This window comes from Gorilla gorilla, chromosome 20 (genome assembly GCF_029281585.2).
Source record: "Gorilla gorilla gorilla isolate KB3781 chromosome 20, NHGRI_mGorGor1-v2.1_pri, whole genome shotgun sequence".
NCBI classification, from domain to species: domain Eukaryota; kingdom Metazoa; phylum Chordata; class Mammalia; order Primates; family Hominidae; genus Gorilla; species Gorilla gorilla.
The window spans coordinates 66,063,704-66,086,683 of NC_073244.2; the positions used below are offsets into that span (position 1 = coordinate 66,063,704).

General features: G+C 57.4%; 2 protein-coding genes across 20 annotated transcripts; one reads left to right on the plus strand and one right to left on the minus strand.

The window, feature by feature from the left end:
* The first annotated feature begins 667 nt into the window (after positions 1–667).
* CNOT3 (CCR4-NOT transcription complex subunit 3) lies at positions 668–18,704 on the plus strand. Of its 19 annotated transcripts, none has more exons than XM_004061405.4 (18): positions 668–969; positions 5,910–5,984; positions 6,100–6,167; positions 6,402–6,476; positions 6,620–6,709; positions 6,966–7,094; positions 7,197–7,292; positions 8,562–8,781; positions 8,874–9,007; positions 9,569–9,625; positions 11,139–11,526; positions 11,611–11,734; positions 12,551–12,749; positions 15,244–15,343; positions 15,446–15,644; positions 15,885–16,017; positions 16,735–16,860; positions 18,332–18,704. In XM_004061405.4, the coding sequence occupies exons 2-18, from the start codon at positions 5,960–5,962 to the stop codon at positions 18,428–18,430; spliced, it is 2,262 nt and encodes a 753-aa protein (XP_004061453.1). In that variant the 5' UTR covers positions 668–969; positions 5,910–5,959; the 3' UTR covers positions 18,431–18,704. The 19 variants fall into 19 exon arrangements, 17 of the variants coding, with proteins under 17 accessions (XP_004061453.1, XP_055226471.1, XP_018870322.1 ...); XM_055370496.2 differs by having other exon boundaries at positions 672–969; positions 5,907–5,984; XM_019014777.3 differs by having other exon boundaries at positions 681–969; positions 18,281–18,704.
* Positions 18,662–22,728, minus strand: LENG1 (leukocyte receptor cluster member 1). The gene is made up of 4 exons (XM_004061417.4): positions 22,590–22,728; positions 21,307–21,486; positions 19,781–20,043; positions 18,662–18,963 (listed from the first exon to the last, which is right to left on the minus strand). Exons 1-4 carry the CDS (start codon positions 22,719–22,721, stop codon positions 18,744–18,746), a joined length of 795 nt encoding a protein of 264 aa, XP_004061465.1. The 5' UTR covers positions 22,722–22,728; the 3' UTR covers positions 18,662–18,743.
* Between the last annotated feature and the right edge of the window lie 252 nt (positions 22,729–22,980).

Consider the following 22,980-nt stretch of genomic DNA (forward strand, 5'->3'; position numbering starts at 1 on the left):
CCCTCTTTCACACGCTCTACGAGCAGCTACCGCCCACTCGCCACGCTATTGGTCAAACTAGCATGAATGATAACTGTTAGGGCCAACGAAGAAAAAGGGGTGGACTTTCTTGCCCAGCTCCTCCCACTTGGCCCTGTGGCTGTTTTGATTGGCAGATGACTTCGGCTCTGCCCCCGCTTTAAAGGCACCTGTCTGTCTCCCATTAGGTACGCGGCCCCTAACGCCCACACTCCATGCCTTCCTCCGCTTTCCGCACCCACTTCCAGGACCAACCAATGACTTCAAGGCAGAATATGCCCCCGCAACCAATTAAAAAGAGCTCTAAACTTGACGGACGACTTCCCGCCCCTGGACTGTCGTAGCTCCTCCCCCAGACCAATTGTTTTAGGAGAGGGGGGCGGATACATCCAATCAGCACCACACAGGTCTCTTGATTGACGTTCGGGTCCTCGCGCTGGCGTGTTGTGCCCTGAGGCGGGAGGAGGAGGAGGAGCGGGGAGGAAAACCTGAGCCAATCCTAGCAGGCTGCGCGGGAGGCCAATCGAACGCCGCGCCTTGGAGCGATCAACCAATCCGCGAAAGGGGGCAGGGCGCATCCCTGCCAGGAACCAATAGAACGCCTCCAAGGGTCAGGAGCGACGTTCAGCGGGAGCAATGACTGGCCTATATTCGGGACTCGGGGGCGGGTCGGCGCCAGAGACGAGAAGAGAGGAGGGGAGGCCTCCTCCGCCGCCGCCATCTTGGACCGGGCCCGGTCAGCTTCCGCGGAGCCATCGGCAGACGCCGCGGCCTCCCTTGAGCCCCGACCCCCGTCGTCAGAACAACCCCGGGCCCACTCCCCCAACCCCACTTCCGCTTCGCGCCGCTATCGCGATAGCGCCCGGGCCCGGGGCGCGAGAAAAAGGCGGCGGGCGCTCGCCTCCCCCGCCTGTCGCGATACGCTCCTCAGCGGCGGCGCCAGCTCCTGTGGTGAGAGCGTCAGGCTCGACTGGGCCGGACCCCTTCCCTTCCTCCCCCCGGCGCCATCGGCCGCCCTCCCCGCCGCCTCCCGCCCTGGCGACACCGCCGTCTGTCGCGACATGGCCTCCCCTCGCCTGCCGCCTGCCGCCGCCTCTGCAGCGCGGGGCTCCCGGCGGGGGGCGGCTCCCTCCTTCTCGCCCTCCCGTTCCTGCGCCTCTTTCACGTTCCTCAGCGCCTCCCGGGGGTCCTTCCGCGACCCGGACCCCGGGCCCCGCCCGCCGCCGCCTCCCCGCGTGGCATCGCGTCGGGCCCCCCGGTAGGGGTGTGAGGGTGCGAAGCCTCCCGGGCGCGAGGTGCCCGCCCCTCTCCGCGTCGGTATTGGCTCCTGGCTGCAAGGATGGAGGCGCCCCTGGTCCCAGGTGCCCGCCCTCTCGGGGCTCAGGTGCCTGCCCCCCTCGGCCTCGGTCCTTCGCGTTGTGGGGCAGCCTCCGCGCCGGGGCTTCTCCCTCGACGGTGGCGGGGAGGGGGGGTGGTGGTCGGGACGAGGACCCCAGCTGGGTGGGGGAGTCACCCTTCCCAGGACCGAGGCCGCCCTCCGCATCCCTCCTCACTGCTCCCGGGAGCGCAGCCTCCCCTGGATCTCAGGTTCCAGCTGCCCGTCTGTATCGGATGGGAGCCTCTTGGGAGAGGAGTGGAGGAGAAACTCCCCGTTAGTTGGAGCCTTTGCCGAAGTTTCCACCTCTGTAGTCTGCAGCTCTTCCCTCTCATAGCGAGTAGCGCGCTGGGTGGCTCAAGCCTCGCCATCCCGCTGCACTGGGCGCCTGCCTTTTGGGGGAGTTTGGCTTTCCCCCACCTGGGGTACAGGACCGTCCTCAGTGTGGCCCACGTCTGGCCTCAGCTCTCACACTTCTTTGATCCTGGCGTCTGCCCCTGGCTTTGCAGCCTTGAACTCCCCTGCATCGTGACTCTCCGACCTTCTGGGTGTGGGCGTCTCCCAGTGATATCAGGACCACTGTGGTCTTGTTGCTGGGGGCTGCTGGGCTCCCCTGGCGCTCAGGTGCCTGGTGAAAGACACTAAGCCCCCACGCTGTCCATGTTAGTGAGCTCCCACTGCGGGCAGCACCAGCCCCTCTTTCTGAGCAGTCCCTGCCTCTCAGTGCAGGGCGGCCACCCACCCCGGGGTGAGCTCTCCTGCCCTTTTGGTGAGGGGTTTTGATGTCTCCCCTCACTCCCTTCACCCCTGCCTGAGTATGAGGCTTCTTCCATCTTCACACCAGTCTCTTCCTTTAGGGTGTCATCTCTCCAAGGACCAAGAAGCCCACTGCCCTTGATATTTGCATCAGATCCCACACTGTGGGTTTGTTGACTTCCCATCTACCCTTACGCTGGGTGTCAGCAGTTGGAGAACAAGGGTTTCACCTTCTGGCCCCGCTGCTGGTACCCCATGAGAGTAGGAAGCTTCCTAGACCCGGGTTCCTGTACTGCGAGGTGGGGGCTCTTCCCTCTGGGGCTGTGCCTTCTCTCCAGGGTAAGGACCCTTTCTTGGTGTCGCCTCCCCCAGGGATAAGGTTCTTGCCATCCTTGGTATTGGTATGGCTGCTCTTCTGGATTTGAGGTGTCCACGCCTCTGTGTGTGTCCCCACCGTAAGGCTGAGGACCCCTCTCGGATGCAGGTGCCCCCGGCTAATGCTTCCAAAACCCCCTCTTGATTTTTCACTGCATGGGGTAAGGCATAGTTTCCTGGCTGTGTGGATGTAAGATACCTGAGTCTCAAGCGGGAGACTCCACTGTAGACCCTGTCCCTGGGACCACAGACTTCTCTGGTGTAGACTTTCCAAGGTGGGAGTTTCCAGCCCCCCACCCTTGGCATCGGGCATCTCAGGGGAGATGACTACCTCTACCCCAGGCCCTAACGCATCCTTCTTCTGGAGTCTCAGAGCCTCTGTGTGGCCACGTCAGCAGCCACCTGGGTTAAGGATCACCCTTCAACATCACTTCTCAGAGCTCCTTGCTGCAGAGGCGGAAGCTCTCCCAGATCAAAGGTGCCTCATGACAAAGACCACTCTGTGGGCACATGACGGCCCCCAAGGTTAAGGACCACCCGGTGTTAGTTTCCCAGGGCTGACCTCCTGCCCCTCCCTCCTCGAGTCTTTGTGTGGTGGTATCATCTTCCCTGAGATGAAGTCTGGGGGGCTCTTCTTTACTGGTTTTGGCTCTGATTTTAGCGTGTTGGCTCCTGTGAGGCTGGTGTCCTGCTCACCTCCCCCCCGGCTTGTGGGTCCCTTCCCTGTGGGGATGTGTGTTCCTCTTGGGTAAGTCTCCTCCTGGGCCGAGGTTCCCAGATTCCTCAGTGCTCTTGGAGAGCCTTTGCTGCTGGAGCACAGGTTCTTCATGCCTGAGAATGGACCTGCGATCACCACCTTCCTTGGAGGATCTTGGTGGATGCCCCCCTGACTACAGCAAATGGGGCTCTTTCTTCTCTGGCGGCGTCTCTGCTTCGAGACTCAAGCTCCAGCTTCCCTTCTCTCTGGTCCTTTGCTGGGGGGACCAGAGGTACAGATACCCTCATGATATAGGGATTTTCTTAGCGGGGAAGGTGTTGTCTCTACTGTGGCTAAGGCTCCAGCCTCTCTAGGGGACAAGTACCCTGGGCCTCTGGCACTTGCCCCTTCTCTGTGGAGGAGCTGCCTCCTCGCTGGGTCTCAGCTGTAGCTGACTTCGATGTCACACTGTTCTGTCTGAAACATCACCTCCTTGGGTTAGGGCTCTTGTTCCCCTCCTCCTGGCTTGTGACCCCTCCAGGACTTCCTTCTCTTGCTGCCACAGTGTGGTCTCCTCTCTGCGGGTATTCTTCCTCTGCACTAGGATACCAGTCCTTTCCGTGTGGAGACACAGGGAGGGCGTCACCTGCCTAAGGTGTTGATTGCCTTGTTTAGGGGTGTAGACCATGAGACCTCTTCTCTCTCTGGGCTGGAGCACCTGCCCATGACCCTCTGTTGGGTTCTTGGGATGGAAAGAGGAGTGTAAGCTCTCGTTTCACATTATTGTTCCCCCTATGCAGTAAGAGGCTTTTCTGTGTTGGGATGTTGGACTTTGGTGAGGATCCCTGCACACCTGAGCTCTGGTGTCCAGGCCCTTGCCTTGTGTGAGCTCCCTGGGTCAAAGGGGCTTTCCCCTCCTCAGCCTGAATCCCCTCTGTGGCACCTTCTCCTGGGTCCTTTTGTTGGTTGCTTTGCCTTCTTGGAGATTCCCCAGGTAGGGCGTGATAGCTGACCTGGGCGGGGGCTGCTGCGGCTTTCTTTAGGTTGGGCCTTTTACTGAGGAGATTTAAATTCCCTCAAGTGTAAGGTAGCACCCCTACCTATTATCACCCAGAATGGGTCCCTGCGGTGTTGGGAAAATTCTCCCTGGGGGTAGGGTGCCAGCCCTGTCCTTTATGGGCTTCTTGTTCTAAAGCATATCCGTCCCATATGGTTGCTGCTAGTCACATGTGGTGATTAGTAACTAGTTAAAAATGAAAAATTCAGTTCCTCCATTACACTTGCCACATTTCAGATGTTCAGTGGCCAACAGATATGCGCAAATAGAGTGTTTCCAGCATTGCAAAGTTCTGTTGGATAGCACTGTTTGCCAGATGTTCCCTTCTTTGTGGGTGAGGACTCTTTTGGTGTGACTTCCCTCTGTATTGAGGCTCTTGTTCCTCAGTATGGGGCTGTTTCTGTCTTTACAGTAAGTGACTACTCCAGGGTTCCCTGCCCTGCACAAGTAGAGTGGGAGCGGCCCCTGGATCCCAGGGAACTGTGCTTTTCATTGTAGGCCCCCTCCCTGGAGGGGAAGAGGGCAATCTCTGCTGGTATCTCAGAAGTCTTCTTCTGAGGCATAAGCCTCTCTCCCCAGGGCTCCCCTGGTCTCGCTGTTAGGCCCTAAGGTATGTCTTCCCTTGGACTAAAGCTCCTTGGAACTCCCTTTTGACCTCAGTCTTCTCTGGGTTCCCGGTAACTTCCTTTAAAATAAAGATGCTCCTCTCTTGAAGTTTTGGATCCCTGCCCTGATGGTCTATGTCTCCCTGACTCTAAATTACCAATCCACTTGCTATGGGATTCCTCCGTGAGTGCAGATCAGCTCCCTCACAGCTGCGGTACCTTTGCACCCTCTTATCTTAGTAAGATTTCTGTCTTCTCCCAGGTCTCTCGTGGGTACTGCCTTCTGCCCCCAAATCTCTAACCCTTCTTGGTATCAGCTTCTTTGGGTTAGGAGTGTTATTTCCTTTTGGTTTAAGGATCCTGCTCTGGAATAAATTTCTTGGTGGTTTAAGTCCCTTCTACTTGGCATTCAGCCCTGTCTATATGAGTGGGTTCAGCTCTTCATAGTTTTCGGCATCTCTGCTCGCCGTCGTTTTCCCCCACCCCCAATCTTTCTTCTCCTATCTACAGCTTACACACACACACACACACACACACACACACACACGCCCTTCTCTGTGAGCTGCCAGTTTCATTTGTCTCCTGACTTGTCTGAGGGATGACCTCTCCTAGCCACCTCTGTGCCCAGCCCCTCTGAGTAAGAAGTGTGATCTCCAGGGCTAATGCCTCCATCCCAGTCATCAGCTGTGTGCAGCGTGACTGTCCTGCTCTGAAAAACCTTTTTGAGTGTATTCTGGGGAGAAGGTACTCCATGCTCTAGGAATTTTCCACTTCCTGAGTCAGAGGCACACAAAAAAGTATGTAACTTTTCTTGTTTCAACAAACTTATAGGGTCCCCTGTTGGCCAGACACTATGCTGGGCAGTCAAGCGAGCATCAGGAGAACTGGGGCTGGTCTCTTGTCAGATAGCAAATGCTTCTTCTCTTTACCAGTCCCACCTGCCTCACTATGCTGACTAGGTCCATGTCTCTGGGTTTTTACCAGCCAGGGAATACGTGTTAATTCCTCTCCAATCTCTCCTAGCAGCGTCCGTCTCCAAGAGAGTATGAAGAGAGTGCGTCTGTAGGGCAGGGAAGATGGCGGACAAGCGCAAACTCCAAGGTACTAGACTGACTTCCTGCTGCACCTGTAGCCACATGCTCCCTCTTCTGAGGACTGCTCTTTAGATACCTGCCGCCTGGGCAGGATTCTCACAGCCTTGTTCCTCCCTGGCCAGGTGAGATTGATCGCTGCCTCAAGAAGGTGTCCGAGGGCGTGGAGCAGTTTGAAGATATTTGGCAGAAGGTACAGGGGCTGAGACCCTAATAATCTGGGTCTTCAGAGAGGAGGGCACAGGAAGGCGGACCAGCGGGAGGGGCTACATATGCAGATGCTGAGGACCTAAGAGAATCAGCTCTAAGATGGATTGGGGGTAGGGGTTGCGGGGGTCCTCGAGTCCATAGCATAAGGAAGAATCACTGGAGTGGGTACTGGGACATCCCCTCCCACACTGACTTCTCAATTCTCTCTATCCCTCAGCTCCACAATGCAGCCAACGCGAACCAGAAAGAAAAGTATGAGGCTGACCTAAAGAAGGAGATTAAGAAGCTACAAGTGAGGGGGCTGGGGGCCTGGACGCCTTTGTCCTGAGGGTAGAGGGAACTGGGAGAGTGGACTGCTGGGTCCCAGGGAGAAGGAGCTGTGGGCCCCAGTTCCCGGGTCCTGAGGTCTGACTTTCTTGCTTTTCCCATCTGCAGCGGCTGAGGGACCAGATCAAGACATGGGTAGCGTCCAACGAGATCAAGGACAAGAGGCAGCTTATAGACAACCGCAAGCTCATTGAGACGGTAGGAGCCCAGAGCCTGAGTCCCAGAGAGGTGGGAAGGTCACCAGATTCTTGAGATCCCAAGGGGCGGAGGCAGAGTGGCCAGACCCCAGAGGTCCTCAAGAGAAGTACGGTTTCTGCACCTAAGGGAAGCTAAGAGGCAGCGGACTCAGAGCTCAGAAAGTAGGGTCACGAGGCTCAGGTCTGAGTGTCTGCTGGCCCTTAGTCAGCTCCTTTCCCACCTTTGAGAGCCCCCCTGCCAACTGCACTCTTTACAGCAAATGGAACGGTTCAAAGTTGTGGAACGAGAGACCAAAACCAAAGCTTATAGCAAGGAGGGCCTGGGCCTGGCCCAGAAGGTAGATCCTGCCCAGAAGGAGAAGGAAGAGGTTGGCCAGTGGCTCACGGTGAGTTGGGGTAGAGAAGAGGAGGTGAACTCTGAGGATCCTGAGCCTTGGGTGTAGGCGGAACCCTAGCTGATGGGCTTCCTCTTCCTCTCCCTCCCCTAGAATACCATCGACACGCTCAACATGCAGGTGGACCAGTTTGAGAGTGAAGTGGAGTCACTGTCAGTGCAGACACGCAAGAAGAAGGGCGACAAGGATGTGAGTGAGGGAGACCCAACACCTTTGGGATGGGGATGGGCATGGGAATGGGCTGGCCAGCAGGAGGCCAGTCATTTAGGCTCCTGGGAGTTGGGGCCTGGATTCCTCAGGCGGACAGGGCCAACAGCCGGGATTAGGGATTTGAGAGACAGGATTGGGAGGGCTTAGCAGCTGCACTCGTGGGGCAGGGAGGAGGTCAGACAGAATCTCAGGGTCTCCTGGGTGTCTGGGTAGACAGTGGGGCCTTCGTGAAGAGGAGCGATTTGGGGGAAGGTGAGTGCAGGTTGAGCTTGGGCCACAGAGTAAAAGTGAGACCTGAAGGACACCCATGGCAAGAGGCCTCCTGGCACCCAGAGGGCCCTGGTCCTAGGGAGAGCACAGTGGGTAGAGACAAGGCAGAACATGGAGAAGGCAGAGAACCAGGCCTGAAGGAAGACAGGAGTCTGGGACAAAGCTGGATGTTGGGGTCCCAGGTTCTAAAATCCGGGATTGTGGGGTATGAGTTCAAAGGGATACAAACTGTACAGACTTGCTGAAACCAGACAGACAGGGAGGGGAGAGCCGGGTCCTCAGGGAAGCTGTGGGTGGGAAAGGGTCAGGAAGTGGAAGATGACAGGGTCGGGTGTCAGACTCTGAGGGATTTGGGAACCAGAGGCTTTCGGGGAGATGATGGGTCCTTGAACAGAGCAGGGATTTGGAACCGAGGCTAAGATGTTAAATCCTAAAGGGGCCTTGAGGGGAGGGCAAGAGCGAGGCTTAGGAATCTGGGCTCTCTCAGGGATAAATGGGTAGGGTTGGGGGCCTAGTGATGACAGATATCATCACGATTCTAAACAGCAAGCTCCTCACAAATGGGGGTCATCATTGTTAACTGCTGGAGCAGGTCGGAGGGTATCTGTATGCCAGAGGCAGTCACAGTGGTGGGCGGGCTCAGTTGAGAAGTCTGGGCTGTCAGGTGAGGTGCAGATGGAGGCCAAGTCGTGGGATGGCACAAGGACCTCTGGGTCTTTTAGAGGTTTCCAAGGACTCCTGGAGCCAGAAAGGTGTGGGGAGAGGAGGGAGCAGTGGGATCCCAAGATGTCAAGGCTAAGATTGGTCCCCACAGGGCTCAGAGGGTGGGTGGACCCCATACTGCCCCACCCCGAAGGGGATGGCGTGGAGGCTTTGGGTCTCCACAGGGGTCAGGGACTGAGGACAGGTTCTGTGGGGGCAGGAGGGGCCAAGCAGGTGCTCTGCAGCCCCTGAGCCTGGCCCTGGGCTCGCCAGCAGAAGCAGGACCGGATCGAGGGCTTGAAGCGGCACATCGAGAAGCACCGCTACCACGTGCGCATGCTAGAGACCATCCTGCGCATGCTGGACAATGACTCCATCCTCGTTGACGCCATCCGCAAGATCAAGGACGACGTTGAGTACTATGTTGACTCATCCCAGGACCCCGACTTCGAGGAGAACGAGTTTCTCTACGATGACCTGGACCTCGAGGACATTCGTGAGGCCCTGGGGCTGATCGTGGCACAGGAAGTGAGGGCCCAGAGTGGGCTGTGTGAGCCAGCTAAGCATGCCCTTCTTCTGCCCCCACAGCACAGGCGCTGGTCGCCACCTCCCCCCCCAGCCACAGCCACATGGAGGATGAGATCTTCAACCAGTCCAGCAGCACGCCCACCTCGACCACCTCCAGCTCTCCCATCCCGCCCAGCCCAGCCAACTGTACCACGGTGAGGCCCCACGGGACACTAGTACCTTGTGTTTCCAGCAGGGCAGGACTTGAGGAGACAAATCTGGGTCACTCCAAAGTGGCTAGGGGAGCGTAATTGAGGAAACACAGATCTAGGTATCCAGGGTCTATCTAGGCTCTTGGAGCACATGCTAAGGTCCTATATCTGGGTCCCTAAAGGACATAAAGAGCAATAGGGTGCATCCCGCGCCAGTTTAGGTCCTGGATCTGGGAGGTGGGAGGGGCCGGTGCCTGGGCTGCCTGAGGAGGCTGGGTAGCTGGCTACCTTGGGCAGGGATCCAAGGGTTGGCTTCCCTGTGGAGAGCAGGTTCCCAGATCCTTAAGAGGCTGGTGGGTCAGTGCTGGCTCCCAGAAAACAAGAAGACTGGAGGGCCTGAATTGAGGTGGTTTCTCCAGGCAGATTAAGGACAGCCATTTGACCAGCTCTGGGGCCACAATGGCAGTCAATTGGGCCCAGGTCCCCGGGACATTCAGAGATTGGCAGTTCTCCATCAGAGCCCCAGAGGTCACACAGGTTTCTATTCTGCCTCCCCTACCTCAGGAAAACTCTGAAGATGATAAGAAGAGGGGACGTTCCACAGACAGTGAGGTCAGCCAGGTGGGTGTGAGCCTGGACCGGGTGGGCACGCCATTCACTCCTCTGTTGCTTCCCAAAGGCATCTTGAGGCCTGAGCGCCGGCCACTGTGCTGGGCTGGTGGACACAGGTGGCTCAGAAATCAGTGCTGCCCTGAGGGCAGGTGGGCAGGGCAAGTGGACAGGTGACTGGTGCTGTGGTCAAGGGGGTAGCACAGGTCACCCTTGGCCTGGCCAGGCAGTCAGGAGATGCTGCTGTGGAGTGCCCTGGGCTTCACAGTCAGGTGAGTTTGCCTGGCAGGGAGAGGTGGCAGCCAGTAACATGGGCAAGTTGTGACAGAAAGCTTGGAAGTGTGGAGAGATGAGTCTGGCCAGGTCTGCAGGGCCAGGGGCCCAACTGTGAGCACAGGGACTGGGACTGTCAGGCTGAGGGGCTCAGGCTTTGTGGACCTGAGTGGCCTCCAGAGTCAAATAAGCCTAGGAAGCGATGGGGCCTTTGCTGTGCTGATAATACACACTGCAAATTTCTGAGAGGAGACGGTGGCGGGCAGTGCTTCTGCAACTCCTTTAACATCTCCCAGGACAGGAGCACGCTTTCGGAAACGCTGCTACAGAACAATGTTAGGCAGGAGCAGCATGGGCCTGAGGCCCCTCTGTGGGCTAACGGGATGGATGGTTCCAAGGGGACACCCTGAGTGGGCATTGAGGAGGCTGGTGTGGAGACTAAGGGGACTCGCAGGTAGTAGTGAGGGCGGGCAGCAGGGCCAGGAGGTGATGAGAGACACTGAGGCAGGTACTCCAGGGGCCAGGCTGGGCTCTGCCACCTTCCCAGGCCCCCACTGCCAAGCAGCGATGCCCAGGAGAGAAGTGGGTAGTCAGTCCTGTTGGGCGCTTGGTAAGCGCAAGGTGCCTGTGGGGTGGCTGGAAAGAAGCCCAGGAGGTGGTTAGGCTCAGCAGCCCGAGTGCTGTCCGCAGATTGCCTGCGGTGGGGATACCATGAGCACATTTACCCTCCCACCACCTTCTGGAGTGCTGGTAACTTCCAGCCCTGTGAGTAGCTTCTGTGACCCTTCAGGTGACATTCAGAATTACTATCCAATTTCCAGCTGTTTTTCCTTCTACTCTTGGACATTAGGCGGCTCCAGCTAATCTCATATTGAGGACACTTAAGTGTTTCCCACTAGTCCTCTGGCTTCCAACAGATGGATCTTCTCTGGCTGACAACCTAAGTTGTGTGTCAGATCCCTGTGGGGGTGTCCATGGGGCGGTGTCCAGGCAGGACTTGGGAAGCTGGGCAGGCTGGAAATCAGTGTGAGTGTTTTAAGCATGAAGGTGATTGAAGCCATGAGGGTGAGTAAGGTCACCCAGGTCCCCAAGAGGGCAGGAGCAGGTGGGGGCAGCGAGGCCGGAGAGGAGGCTGCTGGGACGAAAATGGAGCCTGAGGTGGGGGTGGTGAGGGAGACCAGCTGGCCCACTGGGTCCTGACCCGACCAGCTGGCCCACTGGGTCCTGACCCTCTGCTCTCTCCCACCCGCAGTCTCCAGCCAAAAACGGCTCCAAGCCTGTCCACAGCAACCAGCACCCTCAGTCCCCAGCTGTGCCGCCCACCTACCCCTCCGGCCCCCCGCCTGCTGCCTCTGCCTTGAGCACCACTCCTGGCAACAATGGGGTCCCCGCCCCAGCAGCACCCCCAAGTGCCCTGGGCCCCAAGGCCAGTCCAGCTCCCAGCCACAACTCGGGCACCCCTGCTCCCTATGCCCAGGCTGTGGCCCCACCAGCTCCCAGTGGGCCCAGCACGACCCAGCCCCGGCCCCCCAGCGTCCAGCCTAGCGGAGGCGGAGGAGGCGGCAGCGGAGGCGGAGGGAGTAGCAGCAGTAGTAACAGCAGTGCCGGTGGAGGGGCTGGCAAGCAGAATGGCGCCACCAGTGAGTGGGGAGGCAGCGGGGTGGGGGGCGTGGGCGGGGCTGGGCAGCAGGCAGCAGCCCTTTCCATTTACTCTTTGTTCCCAGGTTACAGCTCAGTTGTGGCAGACAGCCCGGCAGAGGTGGCTTTGAGCAGCAGTGGGGGCAACAATGCCAGCAGCCAGGCCTTGGGCCCCCCTTCCGGCCCCCACAACCCACCTCCCAGCACCTCGTGAGTGTCTCGGCCATCGGCAGGGTTGGGATGGCAGCCTTTCGAAACAGAGAGGCGCAGGCGCCTCACCCCCGCATCGATGGGTTCTGAACCCCCCGCCCTTGCTGCTGGGAATGGCCAAGCGCTATCCTCCATCTCCATCAGGTGTTACACCCCCACTTCTTTCCAGCAAGGAAACTACATCAGCCTCCCTGCTTTGCCCTTCAGAACATTCTAAAATACATTCTCATCTAAGTGGAAGTTTTCTCAAGAGCCCCATACCCTTTCCTCCCCATTTCTGTTACCTGCCTGAGGCCAATTGACTGCCACCGGAGGGTCACTGTTTCACTTTTCAAAGTGAATTGTCCCGAAGTCCTTATTCCTCTGCAGCCACTCCTTCAAATCTTAGCTCAGACCATTCCACTGGGTCTGCCTGTTTCCCAAAGAATGTCCTAAGAAAGATCAATGTGCACAAAGGAAAGTCCTGCTTCTCGGCCCCCTCACCCCAGCTCCAGCTGGCCTGCCCAAGGGGGAATGGACCCTGTGAACACCTGCCCAAGGCAAGTGGTTTTGATCAGCCTGTGGCCTGGTGGAGCACCTGAGAATCCTCACCCCCACCCCCACAGCTCTGCTCTGCTGATGAGAAACCATTCCAAAGAATGGGCTCTGCCTTTGTTTGCCCAGAGAACCACTTCTTTCTCCCATCTGTCTGCCCTCACCTGCCCCTCTCAGATCCCATCTGATCTGTGCAGTCTCCCCTCTCTCCAGCCAGCCTCTCTGCCCATCCCACCCTCAGGGACCCTCCTCTCAACCCCCTCTTCCATGCTCTCTCTCCAGGAAGGAACCCAGTGCGGCAGCCCCAACGGGGGCTGGGGGCGTGGCCCCAGGCTCAGGGAACAACTCAGGGGGACCCAGCCTCCTGGTGCCACTGCCTGTGAATCCTCCCAGCTCCCCAACGCCCAGCTTCAGTGATGCCAAGGCAGCCGGTGCCCTGCTCAATGGGCCTCCACAGTTCAGCACCGCCCCGGAAATCAAGGTGGGCTCCTCGGACATCCCCCGAGCCTCTGTGTCCTGACTCTGTTGTTTCTTTCCTCCAGGTCTCTAGCTGCGCCCCCTGCCCCCACCCTCTTTCTGGATCTCTTTCTCTGGCTTTCTGTCCCCTTCTCACACTTGCTCTTTCTCCAGGTCTTTCTGTACCACCCTCCCCGTGACCTTGATCTCTGGGGGCTCTCATACCTGCTCTCTTGTTTCCTCCAAAGCTCTGTTTCTCTGGGTCTCTTTTCCTTTCTCTTGGTTGTACCTGTTGCTTGCTCTCTCTGGGTCTCCGTCTTCATCCCCCCCGCAGGCCCTCAGTTTCTGTCCCCGTTTGTCGTCACAAGGCATAGACTGGTGTACTTTCTGCACAAGTAGAAAGACTGGTTGGGTGAATGCAGCTTGGTTCCACCCTTTAGGAAGCTTCCCTGCTAGGGCAGCTGCAGGGAAGGTTGCGGTGGGCCCACCGAGGGGCATCTGACCTGACCCGGGAGACAGGCCCAGGAAGGCTCTGAGGGGGTGATGTTTAAGCTGAGACCTGGACCAGGCAGGGGGGCTAACAGCTGCAGGAAGGGCTTCAGGAGGTGCTTTAGGAGGAGCATGCATCTGCCTGTGTGCTTAGGAAGCTGGGCAGGATGCAGCAGAGAGGAGAGAGGTGTCCACTCTGCAGGAGGCAGTGCCACCAGCTGCAGGGCTGAGATAGTGGGTGTAGCAGGATAGGACGGTGGGGTCCTGATCATCGAGGGTCAGGAGTTGGGGCTTGGCTTGTGAGCCAGTATACTGTAGCGCAGCTTCCATGGGGGTGCCAGTGTGTATGCCCAGGCTGTCCAGGAGGCAGTGTGCGCACCCAGGCTGTCCAGGAGGCAATGTGCGCGCCCAGGCTGTCCAGGAGGCAGTGTGCGCGCCCAGGCTGTCCAGGTCCAAGTCTTGGCATTGTCCTTTCTGTGCCTTCATCTGGGAAATGGCAATAGTCACGATTATACCTACTATGTAGGGTTATTTGGAAGACTAAATCATCCTCATAAAGCTCTTGGAACAGTTTCTGGCCCAACAGAAGCATCAATTTTTTTTTCTTTTTTGAGACAGAGTCTTGCTCTGTCACCCAGGCTGGAGTGCAGTAGTGCGATCTGGCTCACTGCAAGCTCCACTTCCCGGGTTCAAGGATTTGTCTGCCGCAGCCTCCTGAGTAGCTGGGATTACAGGCGCCTGCCACCACGCCAGGCTAATTTTTGTACTTTTAATAGAGATGGGGTTTTGCCATGTTGGTCAGGCAGGTCTTGAACTCCTAACCTCAGGTGATCCACCCACCTCGACCTCCCAAAGTGCTGGGATTACAGGTGTGAGCCACCGTGCCCGGCCCAAATTTTAGAAGTAGGTGGACAGGATATTTATAGTGCGTGCATTTTTCTGGAAAAAGGGAAACAGCAGCTTTGAGATTTTCAGAAGGGGTCCATATCTTTTACCACCACCACCAACAAAAATGAATCGCTGGGGTGGGTGGTCGGGAACCATGGCAAGGTTTGGAGTAGAGAAGGAACAACATGACTTCATTGGAAAGGTCCCCCGGGGCTGGTGAGGACAGGATAGAGGGAGGGTGGTCTGGGCAGGAGAGGACAGGCCTGGGCTGTGTGGGGCATGGTGGCATGACAGGGAAGGGAGCCATCCAGTGGGGGTTAGAAGCAGGACGGATAGCTGGGCGCGGTGGCTCACACCTGTAATCCCAGCTCTTAGGGGGGCAGAGGCAGGAGGATAGCTTGAGCCCAGGAGTTTGAGACCTGCCTGGGCGATATAGTGAGACAGGATGGATAAGCCTTGGCGACTGACTCGTTGTGGAGAGTCCAGCACAGGGCTGGGGTTAGGGACAGCTGCAGGTGGCTGGAGGAGATGGGAAGAACCAGCCCTGACTTTGGGGGAACAGAAGCCTGCTGTAACCTTTGTAATAGGAAACGAGGCCGTGGCTGCGGGGCTGGAGACCCAACCTACCTGTTGCCAGCAAGGAGACTGAAGCCTAGCCGGGCTGGGCCCACCCCAATTCCAGTCACCCCATGCCAGTCACAGGCAGACAGCTGAGCATGTAGACCTCCTGCCTCCTTCAAGACAGGCAGGAGCTCTCCCAGCGTGTAGGTGTCCCTAGTGAAGGAGCGTGTACTATTGGCACATCCTTTGACAAAAATGGTAGCGCACTGTACATATTCTGCAGGTTGGCGTTTACTTCTGTAGTATGTCACGAACTTGTATTTTGAAAATCTCGGCGTAGTATTATTCCATGCTGCAGAGTCCCACTCACGAGACGTTTCTCTGCTGATGAATGCGTCGTGGTCTCCGATTGTTTCCCTACAGTTTGATGCTTTTACCTGTCATGGGTAGATTGTGAGGAGTGGGTCGTTGGCCCTCCACGGCCCCCAAACAGGGCAGGTGAGAGCATCTGGGGCCTGTGTCAGGCTGCACTTGCTCCTGCAGCCCAAGTGCTCAGGCCAGGCCTCTTGTTTCCTCCCCAGGCCCCTGAGCCTCTGAGCTCCTTGAAGTCCATGGCGGAACGGGCAGCCATCAGCTCTGGCATTGAGGACCCTGTGCCAACGCTGCACCTGACCGAGCGAGGTGAGGGACCCAGGATGGTGGGGAAGCAGCGGGCCAAAGAGGAGGGGCTGCCCCTGACCCATCCTCACCACCGAGGGGGCCGGACCCCCACCCTCCCCACAGACATCATCCTGAGCAGTACATCAGCACCTCCGGCCTCAGCCCAGCCGCCCCTGCAGCTGTCAGAGGTGAACATACCGCTGTCGCTGGGTGTCTGTCCACTGGGCCCTGTGCCCCTCACCAAGGAGCAGCTCTATCAGCAGGCCATGGAAGAGGCCGCCTGGCACCACATGCCTCACCCCTCTGACTCTGAGCGTATCCGGTGAGGGGCCACAGGGAAGGGGGTTGGGCTGGGACTCGAGTCTTAGCGAGGAGGCAGTGGCTGAACCTGTGAGGCTGTGGGTAGAGCACCAGGCCCCTGACTTGGGCTCTCCACTGAAGGTCAGCACCGCCCTGGGTCTTTCTGTACCACCTCCCCCCGCAGGGATGCATGTCTGAGCACCCTTTTGATCAGGACAGGACTAGTAGGCAGCTGGCACTGACCTTCCTGTTGCTCCCACAGGCAGTACCTCCCCCGGAACCCCTGTCCGACGCCCCCCTACCACCACCAGATGCCACCCCCACACTCGGACACTGTGGAGTTCTACCAGCGCCTGTCGACCGAGACACTCTTCTTCATCTTCTACTATCTGGAGGTACAGCAGGGCCCCCGGGGCAGCCTCGGGCCCCCCGGCTTCGCCGCCACCGCCGCCGTCCCCCCTCGGGCTGGAGGGGTGAGGTGGGTGCCCCACTGCGGCCACTGGGACCGCACCCCCTCCCTATTCCCACTCCTGGGCCCCTGCCCCAAATCCACCTGTCCCCGTCCCCCACTTCCAGCCCAGAGATGTTAGAACTGCTTGGGTTGACAGCGAGGCTGGTCCACTGAGGCACACCTCAGCCCCGCTTCCAGTTGTCCACTGGCTCACCCGCGGCCCCTCCCCAGCCCTGCTCCAGCAGCCCCTCAGTCTAGGCCGACCCCACTCGGCTCGTCAGCACATTCTCAGGCCTCCCTGGAGACCACTGGGGAACTGTCCAGCCCCCTCCCAACCCCAGTGAGTCATGAGTGACCTCCACCCTCATCCCCACTTGGGAAATTTTCTAAATTGCCTCCTCTCTCAGCTCTCATCACACATTAGTTTTTCTTCCTTCTCAAAGCTTCTCTGAAAGCAATTTTCACCTCCTGTCTCATTTTCCTTCTCCTGACCAGCATTGGTATGTTCTGTGCCCCCAGCCCCATCTCCAAGAGGATTGTCCAGCCCAACTGTGGTCTGTGGCGGGGGCCGGGGTTCAGCCCTGATGTCCTGCCCCATTCCCCTGGCTCCCCACCCAGTTTGGGGGCCCCCTGATCCCCCTCTCCACTGTTCCTCCCCCAGGGCACTAAGGCACAGTACCTGGCAGCCAAGGCCCTAAAGAAGCAGTCATGGCGATTCCACACCAAGTACATGATGTGGTTCCAGAGGCACGAGGAGCCCAAGACCATCACTGACGAGTTCGAGCAGGTGAGGGCCCCGCCCCCTCTCTTCCCGCTGCTAGGGTTGGGGTAGAGTCCCCAGGCTCCAGGCAGCCCCTGCTGGCCTCTGCTCCCTCGCCTCCACCTTTCAGCTGGCGCAGTCCCTCAGCCTGACCAAGTACTCCTCCCTCTGGCTGTCTGCTCAGCCTGGAACACCGCCCTCTCATCCTCCACTTGGCCAGCTCCTAGGCCTCCTGTAGGTCTCAGCCCAAATGTCCCTTCCTCAAAGAAACCTTCCTGGAGCCACCCAGCCCAGTGCCTCCCCTTTGCAGTGCTGGGCACACTCGCTTGGGGTGTGGGATTTTCCCAGTGTGTGTCCCTGCACCAGGCTGCGGGCTCTGCTGCCCAGGGACCTTGATGGCCCCCACTTCACCTCCAGGTCCCAGCACTCAGCAGGGCAGGGGCTCAGTGCGGAAACTTTTTTTTGAATGGGCTTCTCAAGTTCTAATACTGGGAAATTCCTGCTGCTTGCAAACACTCTGGAACCAACCTACCTGGGTTTCAGCCCAGTCCAGCTGGGCGACTCTAGGCAAGTCACTCGAACCTCTGTGTCTCAATTAACTTATCTGTAAAAATGGGGGGAAGACCACCTACCTAATGCAGTTGTTATGAAGATTAAATGAGTTAATAACATGTAAGTACTTAATGGTGACTGCTACATAGTCAGTGTCATGGATTTTTTTTTTTCAAATTACTTTCAGTTGGTGTGTTCTACAGTGATGTTTTTTTCCACCAAATACTTCCCTGATGCCGAGCCCCTTCATGGGGATGAAGTATTACAAGGTCCTTGTCCTCAGAGAACTCAGTCCCCTCTCCTGGTTCTCCCAGGTTGCCATCTTTGAAGCACTTAAGACATTCATTTAGAACCTAGGTCCTCTCCCATTGTGTCCTCAGACGTTAACCACAGACTTCCTGTCCTTTCCTGGTTTGGCCCGAAACCATCCTCCAAGTTAGTACATTTCAGGGCATCCAGTCATTCAGAAATTCTCACACCACTTCCGTCACCAATAAAATGTCCCTGCAGAGTGCTTGGATTTAGACTGTGAGACTGTTCCATTCTCTAGAACAAGGGTGACCGTACCCACTGCCTCGAGGTCTTTGTGAAGATTAAATGCTAGGCTGTGCATCCTGTACTCACACGTGAGAGGTGCTCAAAAGCTACAGCCCTCGAGGAAACGAAGGCCGTGCACTCACAGCTGGGGCTGGGGCCCCGTTCTGGCAGCTGGCTTCGGTGGAACCTCTCTGCGGCCCCTCCATTTCCTCCTTGCTGAAGTGGCATGATAACATTTCCTACCCAAGAAGAACCTTGTGAGGGTGGATGAGAGTGTGTGCGTGCAGGGCAGCTGACCCGGTGCCTGACACATCCACAGCCCTAAGAATTGTCCCCTTTGTCTGTTGGTCCGGCCCAGATCCCAGACCACCTCCTCGTCCACTCACTGACCGCCTTCTCCCCCGGCCAGGGCACCTACATCTACTTTGACTACGAGAAGTGGGGCCAGCGGAAGAAGGAAGGCTTCACCTTTGAGTACCGCTACCTGGAGGACCGGGACCTCCAGTGACACCGGCCCCTCCCTCTACCCACCCCCTTCCCCCGCATGCTGATCCCCCTGCCCAGGTGAGGGCCCTGCCCTGGAAGACTGGAGGGAGGCCCCAAGCCACGGGGCATCCCCCTCTCCCAGGAAGCAGGGAGGGGGCCGGGAGGTTTTCCTCTCAGCCCCACCCTGGGGGCCCGGGGGCGAGGGCTGCCCCCTCCTCCCCTCCCCAGTGAGGGACATTTTTTGGTAAACCTATTTTCATTTTGGAAAATATTTATGAATAAATAGTTTTATATGACGGCTGGCAGCAGCGGCCTCTCCTGTACCCCCTCAGGAGTCAATGAGTAAGGTGAGGGTCCTGCTGGCGGGGGCGCCGGGCCAGCTGGGGGTTGAATTGGGAGTTGTACCGCCGCCGCCGGTCATCTGTCTCGTCTTCTTCCGGCTGACCCTCCTGTAGTGCCCGGCCTTGGACCCGGGCCAGCAGGGCCTCCGCCCGAGCCCTCTCAGCTGCTTCCCTCCACAGACGTTCAGCTCGAAGCTGGTCCAGAGATGGAGGCCTGCGGGGAGAGGAGTGAGGTCAGAAAGCTGGTAGCCCCTAGGAGGCCATTCCCCCAACCTCTCCTATAGAGGGAGCTGCCGCCTGGAAGCCCCGCTGCATCCAGCACACCCCAGCCTCAGCTCCTTAGGCCTGCTGGAAGAAGCCACTTGGTGCTGGGACGCCATGGGCATGTCTCTGGCCTTCCCTTCTGTGGGCTTTGGTCCTCCCCAGTCTTTAAAATCTGATGCTTCTCCAGGTCAAGAAAGCACACTTAGCCGCCCCCTGGCCCTCAGTTTCCCTTTCTAGAGAAAAGATTATAGGCAATGTACCCCCTCTAGCCCAGGGGTGCAGCATCCTGGAGACAGAAGCCTGCTTTTACTCTCTAACCCAGCAGCTCTCAAACTCTTTGGTCTCAGGACCCCTTTATACTCTTAAAAACCAAGGACCCCAAGAGCTTTTGTTTAAATGGGTTGTTAATATGCTGCAAATCATTAGTGAAAACTAAGAAAGTTTGGACACAAGCATCTGCCATTAGCCATCAGAGCGAGGGTGTCTTCCCATCACACAGCCTCTGGAAACCTGCACTACGTGCCTGAGAACACGAGTGGAAAAGGCCAACAGTGTTAGGAAAATAGGCTTGACACCACGGCACCCCGGGAAAGGGTGTCAGGACCCCTAGGGCTCCCTGGACCACATGCTGAGAACCACTTCTCCACCTAGCCAGCCCTTCACAGAGTCCCTGGCTGTCCTGACCAGAGACCCTGCAGTGCTCATGCTGGGCTGCTGCCAAGCCCTGAAGGTCTGGGCCCTGGTCTGCCGAGGTGGGGTCTTCTTACTCCTTGGGTCGCTGCTTCTCAGACCCCTCCTTTTCCTTTCTGCTGCGATTGCCTTCATCACCGCTGTGCTGTCTCTTCTTCCCCAGATGCTTCTGCATCTCCCGCAGAGGGTCCAGACGGCTCTTGATCTTCTCATCTGGGGCTGGGCCGGGCGGGGGGCCCCCTCGCCCTGGGGGTAGCTGGTACCAAGGGGGTTGAGTCTGTGCCTCCGCTGCACTCTGGCCCAGGTATGTCAGGATGCCCAGAGCTTTCTCTTGCCTCTCCTGAGGGGGCCAGGAAATACAAGAGATGTGATGTAATCTTTCAAGGTGTCAGGTGTGTCTCCCTGACACAGGTATCTAAGCAAACAGGTATCTAAGGCTTGTTATGAACCAGTTGGACCAGGTGCTGGGGATGGAAGACAAACAGAGGCCAAGCTCCCCCTGGGGGGACAGTAGCAGGTACAGTAACAGCAGGGGAAAGAGGGGACAAGTGGAGCCACTTGAGTGTTCAGAGGCAGGCATCTTTGCAGAGAGACTTGAAGAGAAGCCTGAAGGGATCAAGCAAAGCAGAGGAGCAATGGGTCGGGTCAGCAAGTCCAGAAACAGCAGATAAATGACAAGAGCTGATGTACCTCTTTTTTTTTGAGATGGAGTCTCGCTCTGTTGCCCAGACTCGAGTGCAGTGGCACGATCTCGGCTCACTGCAACCTCTGCTTCCCAGGTTCAAGCAATCCTCCTGCCTCAGCCCCCCTAGTAGCTGGGATTACAGGCACACACCACCATGCCCAGCTAATTTTTGTATTTTTAGTAGAGACGGGGTTTTGCCATGTTTGGCCAGGCTGGTCTTGAACTTCTGACCTCAGGTGATCCACCCACGTTGGCCTCCCAAAGTGCTGGGATTACAGGCGTGAGCCACCATGCACGGCCACTGATGTACCTTTTACACTTGATCTTAGCCAAAAAGCAAGAGGCGATTGATTCACTTTTTGTTTGATTGTTTTGAGATGGGGTCTCGCTCTGTCACCCAGGCTGGAGTGCAGTGGCGCAATCTCGGCTTACTGCAGCTTCCACCTCCTGAGTCAAGCGATTCTCCTGCTTCAGCCTCCCGAGTAGCTGGGATTACAGGGGCGCACCACCACGCCCGGCTAATTTTTTTGTATTTTTAGAGATACCATGTTGACCAGGCTGGTCTTGAACTCCTGACCTCAGGTGATCCACCCGCCTCAGCCTCCCAAGGTGCTGGGATTACAGGCGTGAGCCACAGCCGGCTGATTTAAATTTTTAAAAGCCCATCAGGTTTGAGACTCCTCCAGTTTGGAGAACTGAGCGGTTTGCCCAGCAGCTGGGGACCTCTAGCATCTACCTCCAACCCCTGTGGGCGCCCAGACGGCAATAGCCAACGCTTTTTGAGTGTCATGCCTTGGTATGGTCCTAAATTCTGTGTGTTCACTCTTGTTTGACCTTGGTCACAACCAATGGCTAAAGTGCCCCCTCCCTCCAACTCGATTCATGGCCCCTCTGATGAAGTGGGTGAGGCCAGCTTACTTTCTCCTGTCGCTTTTCTTCCTCGTACTCTTTATTGCCTCTGATCACTCCTTTCCCTTCCTCCAGCAGCTCCCGAAACAGGTCCACAGGGCCAGAACTTGGGGCTCCCGCCTCTGCTGCTTCAAGCTCAGGCAGTGAGTTCTGATGTCTGGCTTTCTTCCGTAGGAATTCTGTACGGGCCTGGGGAGAAAGTTATAGGCAGGACATTCAGAACCTAGAGGTAATTCAAGAACTGTGAGTCTGGTGCCCACCACAGAAAATGGTAGTCCAGGGTGCTGGGGTTATAAGAAAGGGAGCACTAGGCGCCTAAAAGAGGCACCTGTCCTAGCTGGGGGTGAGGGTAGGCAGATGAGGCAACGCCTGGGTTTTGTAAGCTCCCTTTCAAATAGTAAACCACGGGTCATCAAAGGATGTATGGGAGGAGGTCCCTGGCCTAAACCAAAGGGGTTCCTAACCTCAAGTGAGACAATTAAAACAGCCATAAAGGTATGCATTAGGCCAGACGATCTGAATTCTAGCCATGGCTCCAAGTCACTACCCCAAGTTTGCTGAAGCCCTGTCCCCTGCCTTCAGGACGCGGATTTCAAACAGCGCTCAGCAGCCTACTGAGATTCTAAAAACCTAGACTACCTCCCACCCACGGTGGAGGATCAGACTAGCTAAGGAAATGAAAGTTGGGTGTACACCAAACAGATTTAAAGAGCCATACAGAAAGCCCGTGTTTGTGTGTATGTGTCTAGGGGGCGGTGCACGAAAGGGCTCGCCCGATGGCGTGGAGCCTGGCTGTCCGCCTCTCCTTAAAATGTGCCTTCCCCTCACTGAAGCCATCTCACTTCGTGCAACAGAGATGACAGTGCCCCTCTAAGAACGAACAGTGCTTACTGGGGATTCCGCAAGTCAGGTACACGGCATGTCGTTAGCATACAGTAGATGCTCAATAAATAGGCTGTGCAGGCAAACTAAAAAGTGATCCGAATTTCCTTGAACTGTCCAAGGGTTCACGGATTCATTAAATGTTAAGCTTCTCTTTTGTGCCAGACACTGTTCCAGCCATGTGAAATACATCAGTGGGGGAAAAACTAAGACAAGGGCGAGATCAAGGGAGGTTTCGTGGAAGTGGGCACAAGGTTTGCGGGGCAACGTCCTCGAAAACGGGATCGGCGCCTGGTCCCGAATTTCACACGGGGCACACTGAGCCTGCGCAACGCCTCCGCTTCCGGCCCCGAACCGCGGCGCCTGCGCGCTGGGCCCCGGAGCGCCGCCCGGCCGGCTTCCGAGCTTACCTCTTGCTGAGCCAGCAGCACCCTCCGCTCACGCTCCTTCTCCTCCTCCCGGGCCTGGGCCTCGTCACGCCGCACGCGGGCGACATTGTCCTTGTTCCGGACGTGCCAGCTCTTCTTGGGCAAGATATTCATGGCGTCGTAGCGGTCCAGGGACTGGCACGCCCGACTGTTTGCACTTCCGATTGGCGAGAGGATGCCCCCCTTCTTCTTGTCCCTACTTCGACCGCAGATTGGTTCCGAATTAGTTGGTACGGCCCCCTGGCCTGTAGCGACAGGTGATTGGCTGAGACGCCCTTTATCACAGCGAATGCTAGGCGTTCGGCTCGTGGTATCCCCTAGCAACCGCCTCTTGTCACAGATCTGAACCAATCATAAGTTGGCCCGCCCCTGA

Bases quoted from the DNA above. Each gene is read 5' to 3' on its own strand.
- LENG1 (XM_004061417.4), bottom strand. From the start codon at position 22,721: ATGAATATCTTGCCCAAGAAGAGCTGGCACGTCCGGAACAAGGACAAT. The intron at 21,487-22,589 runs GTAAGCTCGGAA...CTTTCTCCCCAG, and splicing joins TGCTGCTGGCTCAGCAAGAG to GCCCGTACAGAATTCCTACG. The intron at 20,044-21,306 runs GTAAGCTGGCCT...TGGCCCCCTCAG, and splicing joins AAGAAAAGCGACAGGAGAAA to GAGAGGCAAGAGAAAGCTCT.
- CNOT3 (XM_055370487.2), top strand. From the start codon at position 5,960: ATGGCGGACAAGCGCAAACTCCAAG. The intron at 8,782-8,873 runs GTGAGGCCCTGG...CTGCCCCCACAG, and splicing joins CCTGGACCTCGAGGACATTC to CACAGGCGCTGGTCGCCACC. The intron at 11,735-12,550 runs GTGAGTGTCTCG...CTCTCTCTCCAG, and splicing joins AACCCACCTCCCAGCACCTC to GAAGGAACCCAGTGCGGCAG.